The following is a 13,830-nucleotide window of genomic DNA, read 5'->3' as shown; positions in this document are numbered from 1 at the left end:
AAGAGAGTTGGAGAGACAGGGAGTAGGGGGTGGGGGATAGAGGCAGAGAGATATGGAGAGACAGATGCGAAGAGAGATGAACAGAGAAAACACAGCCAGAGATGGGGAGAGACCCAGAGTAATGGAGGGGAGACCACAGAGAGACAGCAGTGGAGACACAGAGAGATGGGGGAGAGAAATTAACAAAAATAGAGGGATGGGGGCAGAGAGGGGCAAGATGTAAAGGTAAGGCACAGGGGAAGATGGCAGGGGAGGATGGAGGGTCAGAGAGCAGGAGAAAAGTGGGAGAGAGAGATGGAAAGGGACCAGGGGGGAGGAACAAAACAGAGAGACAGGTGGAGGGAGAACTGGAGAGAGACAGAGAGATGTAGAAAGAGAGACTGACAAAGAGAGGTAGAGGTGGGGACCACAAAAGATGGGGGAGAGAACTGGAGAGAGACAGAGAGATGTAGAAAGAGAGACTGACAAAGAGTGATAGAGGTGGAGACCACAAAAGATGGGGGATACATACAGGTGAAGGGCTAGATGCTGGGGGGAGATGGGACAGATTGGAGGGGCAGAGAAAAGGGGAGACAGAAGCAGAGAGAGGGAAAGCATTTGGGGAATTGCTGATCCAAGGCTCATCTCTGTTCCCCCAGACCCACAAGCTGCCCACCCAGGCCTCCGTTCCCCACTAGCATCAGGACCCTGTATCCACCCACAGCCCAGGGTGCCGGTTTTTAGATCATCTTGGATCCATACCTCCATTTAGGATCCACGATCCTCCTACAGAGAAACTTCCAGAACCCCTTGAGGTCCCTGTGTGTGTGTGTTTTTTAAATTTTTTATTTATTATTTATTTATTATTATTATTTTTTTATTTTTGGCTGTGTTGGGTCTTCGTTTCTGTGTGAGGGCTTTCTCCAGTTGCGGCGAGTGGGGGCCACTCTTCATCGCGGTGCGCGGGCCTCTCACTATCGCGGCCTCTCCTGTTGCGGAGCAGAGGCTCCAGACGCTCAGGCTCAGTAATTGTGGCTCACGGGCCCAGTTGCTCCGCGGCATGTGGGATCTTCCCAGACCAGGGCCCGAACCCGTGTCCCCTGCATTGGCAGGCAGATTCTCAACCACTGCGCCACCAGGGAAGCCCCCCTGTGTGTTTTTTTAGGCCCCTGTCTATTCTCTGTGCCCACCATTGGATCCCGTAGATCTTCATGTGGGCTCCAATATAATCATATGTCCCACTATAGCTCATCCATGTGCACAGCTAGATTTCCACGTGATCCGGGATTCCCCTGTATCAGACACCCAAAGGTGTTAGGCACCCATTTAATTTCCAAATCACCTATAGAGTGTACCCATGAACCTTAAGTCTCCTAGTCAACCACTTTCATTCCATGAATCTATACTTAGTGCCAAATCTAAGCCAGATACTGTTCCCAGTGTTGAGGGTACAGCAGGGAACCAAATCAACAAAGATCCCTGTCCTATGGAGCTCTCACTGCAGTGGATGAGGCCAGAGATAGACAAGATAAACAATCAAAATATATGGTATGTTGGGAAGTCCCTGGTGGTCCAGCGGTTAGGACTCCGTGCTTCCACTGCAGGGGGCACGGGTTCGATCCCTGTTAGGGGAACTAGGATCCCACAAGCCTCGCGGCCAAAAAACAAAACAAAGAAAACAAAACAAAAAAGCACAAAATATATGGTACGTTACAGAGTCGTGATCAGTGATAAAGAGGAAACTAAAGGAGGGAATGGGGACAGGAAATGTTTATTGAGTAATTTTCTACATGATTTTTTAAAAAAATATTTATTTATTTATTTATTTAGGCTGTGTTGGGTCTTAGTTGCGGCACGTGGGATCTTTGTTGCGGCATGTGGACTCTTAGTTGTGGCATGCAGACTAAGTTGCAGCATGCATGCAGAATCTTGTTTCCTGACAAGGGATTGAACCTGGGCCCCCTGCATTGGGACCATGGAGTCTTACCCACCAGACCACCAGGGAAGTCCCTTTATATGATTTTCACTAGCGTGCCAAGAAAGGCCTCCTCAGTGAAGGGACACTGAAGAAAAATGAGGGTCAGAGCCATGTAGATAAAGTGCCAGGAGCCTTCCAGGCAGAGGAAACAGCAGTGCAAAGGTCCTGTGGCAGGAGTGTGCCCGGTGTGTTACGGGAAGATTGAAGGAGCCAGTGTAGCTGGAGGGGAACAGTGAGAGGAAATGAGGTGAGGAAGCAGATCAAATAGGGCCTTAGATGCAGGGTGACCAGGGAATTCCCTGGTGGTCCAGTGGTTAGAACTCGGCACTTTCACTGCTGGGGCCTGGGTTCGATCCCTGGTCAGGGAACTAAGATCCTGTAAGCCACGTGGCCACAAAAAAAAAGAAAAGAAAAAAGAAGCAGGGTGACCACATGTCCTGGTTTTTGTCTGTTATTCTGTAATTATTAATAGGGTCCATTTTCACTCTCAAGTGTCTTGCTGTGGATGGGAAATTATATGATCATCCTTCTTACAGGTCATTGTAAAAGCTATGTCTTTTAGAGGGTACCTGGGGAATTTTCATCTAGGCTACCATTATATTAAACATATGTTCATATATGTAATGTTATATACAATTACATGTTATATGTACATATATTATATGGCATTATGTATAATAATATATGTAAATAGTATTATAGCTAGATGGACTTGTACATATGTGTACATAAGTATATTAGGCTGAACAACGGGCCCCCAAAGATGTCCACATCCTAATTCTCAGAACCTGTGAATATGTCACTTACATGGCAAATTGGACTTTGCAGATGTGACTGAACTGAAAATCTTAGATGGGGAGGTTGTCCTGGTTATTTGGGTGGGACCTAAATGTAATCACAAGAGTTCTTATGAGGGAGAGGCATGAGGATCAGAGTCAGAGGAGGAGATGGGATAAGGAAAGAAACAGTAGCCAAAATGATGCAGCCACAATACAAAGAAAGTGGGCAGCCTCTAGATGCTGGAAAAGGCCAGGAAACAGATTCTCCCCTGGAGCCTCCAGAAGAAACACAACCGTGGTGACACCTTGAGTTTAACTATTTTAACTCAGTGAGACCCATTCCGGGCTTCTGAACTGTAAGGTTATAAATCTGTGTTGTTTTAAGTTTTTGGTAATTTGTTAACAGCAGCGACAGGAAATGGATACAATTGGATACCCAGGGGCCCAGACGCCTGTCTGATAGCTATCCTCCTCAGTGCTACACACATACACACACACACACACACACACACACACACACACACACACACACGGCTTATATGTTTGGTCTTCCCATCTCTGTCCAAAAGATCACCGGGCACATCCCAGACCGAGCAGTGTGCTCAATATATCTGCGACTTGTGGGCTCCACCAAAGTTGAGTACAACCTTTTCCTGGAGTGGGAGGGCCTCTTATGGAAGCCTAGAACTAGGATTTCTCTAAGCCCAGCCCAAAGCAAACACCTCCAAAGACCAGGCACATTCCCAGACCTGAGCCCCAAATCTGGTGCAGGGAGGCCTCGAGCCGCCTAAACCACCTTGCCCGGCTTCAAGAATCACCTCCTTTGCACCTGGCAGGACTCAGGGAAGATTCCACGAGGGAGACGCTGGAGGATAAGAGAGGTCCGCACAGGTGCTGCAGGTGGGGGTAACAGGCAGCCTCCTATGACGAAAGGGGAAATTGAGGCCAAGAAGGGGGTGGGACAGGCCAAACTCTGCCTGGGTCAGGTATTAGTGGTGAGAACCCAGGGCTCCAGTAAAAGACGGAATCGGGGCCCAGGTGCAGGGGAAAACACCCCGAGGGTGCGGGGACCCTCGCTACAGGCAACCACGGGGTGGGGCGGGGCCAGGAAGAGGGCGGGGCTTACCGGGGAGCGGCGGTACACGGGCACGGGGGCGGGGTTTAGCTGGGAGAGGGCGAAAGGCCTAGAACAGGGGCGGAGCCTTAAGTGGCGGCGAGGGGCAGAGTTTAGAACTGGGACAGGCTGCGTGGGTGTGGACGGGGTCTAGCCAAGGCGGAGCCAGACCGGGGGCGGGGCCTACACTAGGGCAGGGTGGAGCTTGCAATGAGGAGGAGGGGCTCATTAGGGGCGGGATCCGGGCAGGGCGCGGGGCTTACGCAAGAGCGTGAGCGCGAGGGGCGTGGCCTAGGTGAGGGGCCGGGCCGAGGGAAGTGTCCCGCCAGGTGGGAAGGACTTAAGAACCGGGAGAACTAGCCTCACGCCCAGGTACGGCCCTTAGTTGGGTGGCTGCGCCGGGAACTTCCGGGCGAGACCGTGAGTATTTCCGGTAAATATGGCGGCGCCCAGCATAGTCAGGTGCGGGCGGGTTTGTCTTTAGTAGCGGCGGCGACACGAGGCCCGGGAAGGTGAGGTCCGCCCCGCTCAGGCTCCCCTCTTCGGAGAGGAGGGAGGAGACTTGTTGCTAAGAAGACCACAGGGAGGGCTTGTTGCTCTGAAGGCTGGGCAGTGGGGTTGCTAAGAGACGGGAAGGACGGCAGTGGAAATGGAGGAGGGGGTTGCTAGGGACAGTGGGTGGGACCTGTTGCTAGGGAGGAAGGAGGGACTTGTGACTTTGGGGAAGGGTCCTGTTGGTATGAGGGAAGAAAAGAGGGCTGTGGTTAAAGGGGGTGTGGGCAGAGTGGTTTGGGGTCATGGGGGGCCGCGGAGCTCCTCTAAAACGCCACCTTATCAGCAGACCCCCCAGGAATCGACCTGCCAGGACGCCAGAGCTACCTCAGCGGGGACCATCCCCTACCCCAACACATTCTTCCCTTCTTTGAAAACAGCCCATGGCGAACCAAGGCTCCGGGAGCAGTCGCCTTCCCCTGGCGCTGCCCCCAGCCTCCCAGGGTTGCTCGTCAGGGGGCAGCGGCTCCTCCGCGGGCGGCTCCGGCAATCCCCCGCCACCGCGAAACCTCCAAGGCCTGCTGCAGATGGCCATCACGGCGGGCTCTGAAGAGCCAGACCCCCCTCCAGAACCCATGAGTGAGGAGGTAAAGGGTGGGGACCCAAGGAGCTGGGGTGAGGGACGAGGGGACAGATATCTGGGGAGGGGCGGGAGTCCCGCTGTGAAGGCATAGTAGACTGTATTTGTGCTCGATAGGGTTATTGCAGACTGAAGGTCAGATCCCTGGATCCCCGCACTGTGCTGGGAGGCAGAGAGTCTTATGCTAAAAAGAAAAAGCAAGGGCTCTCCAGAGCCAGACAGACGTGGATTCAGCATCATACAGCTGTGTGACCTTGGGTATATCACTTCATGTTTCTGAGCGTCGGGTTCTTTAGTAGCAAGTTGATGTTGATGACAAGAATAACAGTGGTACTTCACAGGGTAGTTCTGAGGTTCCAGTTGAAGTAGGGCTCAACACAGCACCTGGCACATAGGTCGTGCTCCTGAAGGCAGCAGGATATTCTCATTAAGAACACAGGCTCTGTGGACAGACCGCTTAGGTTTGACTTAAGGCTTTGTGGATGGCTGACTATGTGACCTTGGGCAAGTCGCACTTTTCCGTGCCTCCATTTTGTCATCTGTGAAGTGGGAATAACAGTAATCCTTAACCATGGAAGGTTGTTTCGGAGATTAATAGCAATATTTGTTATACATGATGTTTAGTTGGCGATGACAAGTACAGTATACAAAATATGGTGCTAATTCAGTTACATCCATGATGTCATTGAACCTCTAGGACCATGAGGTAGGCAACAGGCACAGAAAGATTAACATCTTGCCCAAATTTATCCAGGACAGTGACCACGGAGCCTGGCCAAAAAAACAAAAAACCAGCGGCCAGTTTTCAGCGCTTATCTTATTTGACCTACTAGCAGCATTTGATTACTACCCCCTCCCCTTGAGTTCTTTCTTCATTTGGCACCTGGAACAACATGGTTTTCTGCTTTTCATCCCGCTCACTGGCTCTTCTTCCCCGTCTCCTCTGTTGGTTCGTCCTCATTCCCCAGCCTCTTAACCATGGAGCACACCAGGACTGTCTCTTCTACCCTCACTTCCTGTGTGATCTCATGTTGACGTTTTCCTCTGATGATTCTCAAATTTATATCTCTAGGCCAGTGGTGCTCTCCTGGGGGGGCAGTTTTAACCACGTTTGGCAATGGGTGGAAACATTTCTTGTTGTCGCAAATTGGTGGGGTTGGGGGGGTGGGAGGTGGGGGCAGTGCTACTGGCGTCTGGTGGGTGGAAGCCAGGGATGTTGCTCTACATCCTACGGTGCACAGGACGACCCCCACCGCAGGACAATCCAGCTCAAAGTGTCAGCAGAGTCGAGGTTGAGAAATCCTCGAGGTTGAGATCAAGGCTGGACCTCCTCCCTGAACTTCAGGCAGCGTACTCAACATTTGGCCTCGGGTGTGTCATGGATCCCTCAAACTTAACAAGTTCAGAAATGAGCTCTAATCTCTACTCCTCTCACTCCGCAGCTGCTTCTCTTGCAGTCTTCCCCACCTCCTTCTAGTTGTTCAGGACAAAAACCTAGGTGTCCCTGACCCCTCGTTTTCTCTCACGCCACACAGCCAGTCTCTCCATAGATCTAGCGCCTAGAAAAGAGTCTGTCAGTAGAGAAGGTGCCCGGTAGGTGTGTGTTGATTGAAGGACACTCAGCTCTCAGATGTTGGCTGTTATTATTATTATTTTTTTTATTTTTATTTTTTATTTTAATTTATTTATTTATTTTATTTTTGGCTGTGTTGGGTCTTCGTTTCTGTGCGAGGGCTTTCTCTAGTTGTGGCAAACGGGGGCCACTCTTCATCGCAGTGCGCGGGCCTCTCACTGTCGCGGCCTCTCTTGTTGCAGAGCACAGGCTCCAGACGCGCAGGCTCAGCAGTTGTGGCTCACGGGCCCAGTTGCTCCGCGGCATGTGGGATCTTCCCAGACCAGGGCTCGAACCCGTGTGCCCTGCATTGGCAGGCGGATTCTCAACCACTGCACCACCAGGGAAGCCCTGGCTGTTATTACTAATGACTGTTATTCTTGAGTTGATTATTGATGAGGTTTGCTTCTTTCCCCCGCCCTCCCGCTCCGCCTCACCCCCCAGAGGCGCCAGTGGCTGCAGGAGGCCATGTCGGCTGCCTTCCGGGGCCAGCGGGAAGAGGTGGAGCAGATGAAGAACTGCCTCCGAGTGCTGTCCCAGCCCACGCCCCCCTCAGCTGGTGAGGCTGAACTGGCTGCTGACCAGCAAGAGCGCGAGGGGGCCCTGGAGCTGCTGGCCGACCTGTGCGAGAACATGGACAACGCTGCAGGTACCGCCGGGCCCGCTCCAGCCTGCCCCCAGCCTCCAGGGCCCTGTCCCTCTGCCTTCCGGTCTCCCTTCTGTCTCTTGCCTCCTCCTCCTCAGCCCTGGGTCCTGCTGCAGCCCAGCCCTTGTCCTTTGTCTCAGGGACCACACAGCCAGCCTCCTCCCAGCCTCCCAGCCTCACCCCTCCAGTCTGGCTCCGACTCAGGCCCCAGGTGAGACTGCCCTGTCCCTCCCTGCTTGGTCCGCTTGCCATCAGGAGCAGCGATGGCGCCAGGTTCAGTCCACCACCTCCCTGATGCTCTGAGACTGACCATTTCACCCTAGTCTGCTGGGAGTCCATTGCCACTCCCTAGAGTAAGAGACAGGAGGTGGTCCTGGATGCGGTAGTCAGAGAAGGCCTGCCCGAGGAGTGACATTTGATCAGAGACCTGAAGTGAGGGCGTGAGTCATGGGATTGGCTCTGGAAAAAGCATTCCAGGCAGAGGGAATGACCAGGGCAAAGGCCCTGAGGTGGGAACTTGCCTGGCCTGTGTGGGAACAGCAGTGAAGCCAGCAGGGTGAGTGAGGGGCGAGGGCTAGGAAGTGACACTGGGCATACAGGGGCTCACGGGCCAAGGCTGGCGCTGTGGGTTTTATTTTAAATGCCGAGAAGCCAATAGAAGGATGAGTGGTCACTTCCACTTGGAGGGGTGTGGTGTGGTCGTTGATGGTGTGGATTTGTCTGTTCCGGACATTTTAGGTACATGGAATAGTAGAATATGTCACCTTTTGTGACTGGCTTCCTTCACTGAAGGTGATGTTTTCAAGGCTCTTCCATGTCGTAGCTGTATCAGAACTTTCTTACTTTTTGTGGCTGACCGAGACGCCAGTGTGTGGATGGGCTACATGTTGCTTATTCGTTCATCAGTTGACGGGCATTTGGGTCACTTCCCCCTTTGGTTATAGTAAATAACGCTGCTGTAAACACTGGTGTACAAGCATGTGTTCAAGTTTCTGCTTTCGATGCTTTTAGATATATATGTAAGAGTTGTCACAGGGTGACTCTGTATTTAACTTTTTGAAGAACCGCCAAGCTCACCAATACAGGAAACAGGTGGTAAGCTATAGTTTGCGGACTTCTAGTGTGTTGTGTTCTTCTCCCACAGGGGATGTTCTGATTGTCACAAAGACTGGGGGTCAGAGCTGGAATTTAGTGGTCTGGAGCCTGGGACCCTGACCCTCCAATGCTGACATTGTTGAGACACACTGGCCTTGGACAGACCCCCAGTTGGGTGCTTAGAGAGAGCCAGCCCTTGGAGGCAGGCTCCCCTCAGCCTCACCTGGTGTATTTGTCCAGTTGGGCTGCCGTAACAAAGCACCACAGACAGGGGACTTAAACAACAGAAATCTCTTCTCTCACAGTTCTGGAGGCTGGAAGTCCAAGGGTTGATTTCGTCTGAGGCCCCTCTCCTTGGCTTGTGTATGGGGGCCTTCTTCCTCTGTCCTCATGTGGTCTTCCCTCTGTGCATGTCTGTGTCCTAATCTCCTCTTTTTTATAAGGCCCCCAGTCATATTGGATTAGGGCCCCATCCCATGACACCGTTTCACTTCAATCAGCTCTTTAAAGCCCTGTCTCCAGATAGAGACATATTTTGAGGCCCTGGGGGTTCAGGCTTCAATGTAAATCCGGGGGGACACAGCTCAGCCCATCACCCCTGGCCCGTCTGCTCCCCTCTCTCCACACAGACTTCTGCCAGCTGTCCGGCATGCACCTGCTGGTGGGCCGCTACCTGGAGGCGGGGCCCGCGGGGCTGCGGTGGCGGGCGGCGCAGCTCATCGGCACGTGCAGCCAGAACGTGGCAGCCATCCAGGAGCAGGTGCTGGGCCTTGGCGCACTGCGCAAGCTGCTGCGCCTGCTGGACCGGGACCCCCGCGACGCCGTGCGCGTCAAGGCCCTCTTCGCCATCTCCTGTGAGTGTCCCGGGGGCTGCCGGGGAGGGGCTCGGGTCCCTAGGGCCGGTGCCAGCTTCCGGATCTGCTTCGGGGCAGAGGGAGAGGGGCCTCGTGTGTTCGTTTATCCCCAGTACCTGCCGGGGCTCTGCTGGCTGCTGGGAACAGAGAGCGGTGAGCTTGCCACGCCCGCCGCTGGTCAGAGAGCCAGAGCCTCACAACACGGGACGAGGCCCAGCTTGAGTGCTCTTAGGCCCCTCAGGGCTCTCAGTCTTGGCACTGTTGACATTTGGGGCCCCGATCACCCCTTGTCATGGGGGGGTCCTCTCGGGGGGGTCCTCTCGGGGGCTGCTTGAGCGTCATCACAACTCAAGCCGGGCAGCCGGCTTCTCCCAGAAAATGCAATCCAGGACGCCAGGCAGGAGCTACAGGAGCTATCAATTCAACGCCCTTTATCTTTTTTTTTTTTTTTCCTCTTTTTTGGTACCTCTTAAAACCCACCCCTGTCTTGTCCCTCCCCGCTTCCCTCTCCTCACTGGTAACCACTAGTTTGTTCTCTACATCTGTGAGTCTGCTTCTTTTTTGTTATATTCAATAATTTGTTTTATTTTATTTTATTTTTTAAAAAGTATTTTATTTATTTATTTGGTTGTACCGGGTCTTAGTTGTGGCATGCGAACTCTTAGTTGCAGCATGCGTGTGGGCTCTAGTTCCCTGACCAGGGATCGAACCCAGGCCCCCTGCATGGGGAGCGCAGAGTCTTAACCACTGCGCCACCAGGGAAGTCCCTCAATAGTTTGTTTTATTTTTTAGATTCCACATATAAGTGATAACATACCATATTTGTCTTTCTCTGTCTGACTTATTTCACAGCATAATACCTCCAAGTCCATCCATGTTGTTGCAAATGACAAAATTTCATTTTTTTCTTACGGCTGAGGCCTTTTATTTTTATTTATTTATTTTAAAAATTTATTTATTTTATTTATTTTTATTTTTGGCTGCGTTGGGTCTTCGTTGCTGCGCGCAGGCTTTCTCTAGTTGCGGCGAGCGGGGGCTGCTCTTCCATGCGGTGCGCAGGCTTCTCATTGCGGTGGCTTCTCTTGTGGCAGGGCACGGGCTCTAGGTGCTCAGGCTTCAGTAGTTGTGGCTCGCGGGCTCTAGAGCGCAGGCTCAGTAGTTGTGGCGCACAGGCTTAGTCGCTCCGCGGCATGTGGGATCTTCCTGGACCAGGGCTCAAACCCGTGTCCCCTGCATTGGCAGGCGGATTCTTAACCACTGCGCCAACAGGGAAGCCCGAGGCCTTTTATATTTTTAAAAACTGATGTAAAATTCACATAACTATTTTAAAGTGTACAATTCAGTGGCATCTGTCTTCTTTTTTAGGGGGGTGGGCACAGCTGCAGGGTATGCCATCGTGTGGCCGCTACCATTTGGAAAGTGCTTAGGACAGGCCAGCCCTGGTGCTACGAGCCCTTTGCTTGGTCGGTCTCCTGACTGCTCCTGCCGCCCGCTGCATAGAGGCTCACAGAGGTTCACCCTCCGGCCCGAGACCAGGAGAAGGCCAGCTGGAGGAGTGTGTGAGAGCTGCGGAGGAGGTGGGTGGGGGAGCCCCCGGGGAGATGCATCTCCAGGCCACTGGCACCTGGTGGGCTCAGGCCAGGGTTGCTGCCCCCACGACACAGAATGACCTGTACCCACGTGTCAGCTCTGCCCAGTGGCGAGGCCCTGGAGTGAAGGGAAGTGGTTGCCCCTGGACACGTCGTGAAGGCAGAGCCAGTGGGCTGCCGAGCGGACGTGGAGGGTCGTCATGTCTTCCCCTCACCATCCGCCTGTCCTTTTTTTTATTTTTTAAATTGAGTAATGTTTTGTTTAACCCCATATATCCAAATTATTATCATTTCAGCCCATCATTATGTGGAGTATTAATGAGATATTTTACATCTTTTTTTTTTCACTCTACGTCTGTGAAACCCGGTGTACCTCCTACATGTAAAGCACATCTCACCTCAGGCTGTATTTTCAGCGGTCAGTGTGGAGTGTGGTTCTAGTGAGGGGACGAAGTTGTGCTTAATGGGAACATGCTGTACCGCTGCTTCACTTTTTTACCCTAAACTGAAATAATAAACTCAAATGAGATTAACAACTCAGGTCCTCAGTGGCACTTGCCACATGTCAGGGATTTACTGGCCACGGGTTTCTGGGGGCTCCCATCTATCCTGGCCTAGACCCTGCCCAAGTGGGCGCCTCCTTGGAGTTCCACCCCTCAGGCTGATTCTGTCATACTCAGAGGCCTTCCACGGTGCCTGTCACCCTCACGAAGTAGTCTGGCTCTCTGGGTCTTAATTTCCTCATCAGTAAAATGGGATTCCTAGAGCACTCACCTCCTAGGGTGGTTTTGAGGATTAAAAAGAGATAATGTTCCCATCAATGGATGGATGGATTAAAAAAACGTGGCTTATTCATACAATGGGACACTATTCAACCATTAAAAGGAATGAAATATTGATTCATGCTGTAACCTGGACGAGCCTAGAAAACATGCTGAGTGAAAGAAGCCAACCACAGAAGACCACATAGTGTTTGATTCCATTTATATGAAATGTCCGGAAGAGGCAAATTCATAGATATGGAAAGCGGATTAGTGGTTGCCAGTTGGGGGAGGGACCGCTAACAGGTATGGGGCTTCTTTTGGGAGTGATGAAAATATTCTGGAGTTAGATAGTTATGGTAAGCCAACCTTGTGAATATACTAAAAACCACTGAATTGTATACTTTAAAAAGGTAAATTGTACAGACTGTGGAATTATATCGCAATTAAAAATAATTTTTTTTTAAAGTACTCTGCTCTTTTTTTTTTTAAAATAAATTTACTTATTTATTTATTTGTTTTTGGCTGCCTTGGGTCTTCATTGCTGCGTGCAGGCTTTCTCTAGTTGCGGCGAGCGGGGGCTACTCTTCGTTGCGGTGTGCGGGCTTCTCGTTGAGGTGGTTTCTCTTGTTGTGGAGCACGGGCTCTAGGCGTGTGGGTTTCAGTAGTTGTGGCACACGGGCTCAGTAGTTGTGGCTCGCGGGCTCTAGAGCACAGGCTCAGTAGTTGTGGTGCATGGGCTTAGTTGCTCCGTGGCATGTGGGATCTTCCTGGACCAGGGCTCGAACCCGTGTCCCCTGCATTGGCAGGCAGATTCTTAACCACTGTACCACCAGGGAAGTCCCTAAATTAAAAATATTTAAAGGTAATGCTTGCAAAGCATGGGCCCATAGAAATCGATGATGATGAGGATGGTGATGATAAGGATGGTGATGATACTGATGACGATATTGGTGATGATGATGGTGATGAAGGTGATGGTCTTGATGGTGATGATTGTGGTGTTTATGGTGGTGATGGTAGTGGTGATGATGGTGGGTGATGATGATCATGGTGATGGTGGTGGGTGATGATGGTGGTGGTGGTGATGGTAGTGGTGATGATGGTGGGTGATGATGATCATGGTGATGGTGGTGGGTGATGATGGTGATGATACTGATGGTGATATTGGTGATGGTGATGAGGGTGATGGTCTTGATGGTAATGACTGTGGTGTTTATGGTGGTGATGGTAGTGGTAATGATGGTAATGATGATACTGGTGATGATGGTGGTGATGGTAATGATGATGGTGGGTGGTGATAATGGTGATGATGCTGATGGTGATTACTGGGGATGGTGATGGTCATGGTGATGATGGTGATGATGATGAGTGTGGTGTTTATGGTGGTGATGGTAGTGGTGATGATGGTAATGATGATGATATTGGTGGTGATGATGGTGGGTGGTGACAGTAATGATGGTGGTGATGATGGTGATGGTGAGATAATGGTGACGATAATGGTGGCAGTGGTGACTGTCACCTCAAGGCCCCGCCTTCCCCCCTCCCCAGGCCTGGTCCGGGAGCAGGAGGCTGGGCTGCTGCAGTTCCTCCGCCTGGACGGCTTCTCTGTGTTGATGCGGGCCATGCAGCAGCAGGTGCAAAAGCTCAAGGTCAAGTCGGCGTTCCTGCTGCAGAACCTGCTGGTGGGCCACCCTGAACACAAAGGTGGGGTGGCCAGGGCAGGGAGCTGGGATGGTTCCTGGCGGGGAGTGCACGGGGGAAGGGACTGCCCCTCTGACCCCGTGGCCCTTCCCCAGGGACCCTGTGCTCCATGGGCATGGTCCAGCAGCTGGTGGCCCTCGTCCGGACAGAACACAGCCCCTTCCATGAGCACGTGCTTGGAGCCCTGTGCAGGTGCGCTGGGGCCCAAAAGGACTGGCCCTCCATGGGGGCTAAAGGGTTTAGGGTCAGAGAGGAGCGGGAACCACGGCGCTGGCCCTCCCTGAGCCTCAGGTTCCTCACCTTTGGGGGCTGCCGCAGCGGCCTGGGGAGGAGGGGGAGAGTCTTTCTTACACTCATACTCCCCCATCCCCCACACAAAGTACAAGCAGATTGGAGTCTTAAAACACGACGGAACGGAGAAGCTGGACAGGCAGGCAGCAGCTCTCACGTGTGGAGGCGGCTCCAGGCCAGGCACCGTGCTGAGTGCACAAAGTCCCTGGGGCGGGGCGGGGACAGGAGTGAAGTCCACGGTGCAGGTGGGGAAACTGAGGCCCAGTGTGGGGGAGCGGCTTGCCCAGGCTCCCGTG

The 13,830-nt window shown here is 52.4% G+C and overlaps 1 protein-coding gene across 7 annotated transcripts in view; it reads left to right on the top strand.

The window, feature by feature from the left end:
* Positions 1-4,076: 4,076 nt before the first annotated feature.
* HSPBP1 (HSPA (Hsp70) binding protein 1) overlaps positions 4,077-13,830 on the top strand; it is a 14,345-nt gene continuing 4,591 nt past the window's right edge. Inside the window, exons 1-6 of one of the 7 annotated variants that reach the window (XM_082368256.1) lie at positions 4,077-4,222; positions 4,783-4,989; positions 7,039-7,243; positions 8,965-9,189; positions 13,091-13,246; positions 13,339-13,435. In XM_082368256.1, the coding sequence (XP_082224382.1) occupies positions 4,786-4,989; positions 7,039-7,243; positions 8,965-9,189; positions 13,091-13,246; positions 13,339-13,435 (887 nt within the window). In that variant the 5' untranslated portion in view covers positions 4,077-4,222; positions 4,783-4,785. Of the gene's footprint in view, positions 4,363-4,688; positions 4,990-7,038; positions 7,244-8,964; positions 9,190-13,090; positions 13,247-13,338; positions 13,436-13,830 lie in introns of all 7 variants that reach the window. The other 6 variants (XM_082368254.1, XM_082368253.1, XM_082368252.1 and 3 more) reach the window with 6 other exon arrangements.

The sequence above is a fragment of the Balaenoptera borealis genome (genome assembly GCF_965194805.1).
Source record: "Balaenoptera borealis genome assembly, chromosome: 19".
NCBI lineage: Eukaryota > Metazoa > Chordata > Mammalia > Artiodactyla > Balaenopteridae > Balaenoptera > Balaenoptera borealis.
This window is presented reverse-complemented; position numbering and strand designations above follow the sequence as displayed.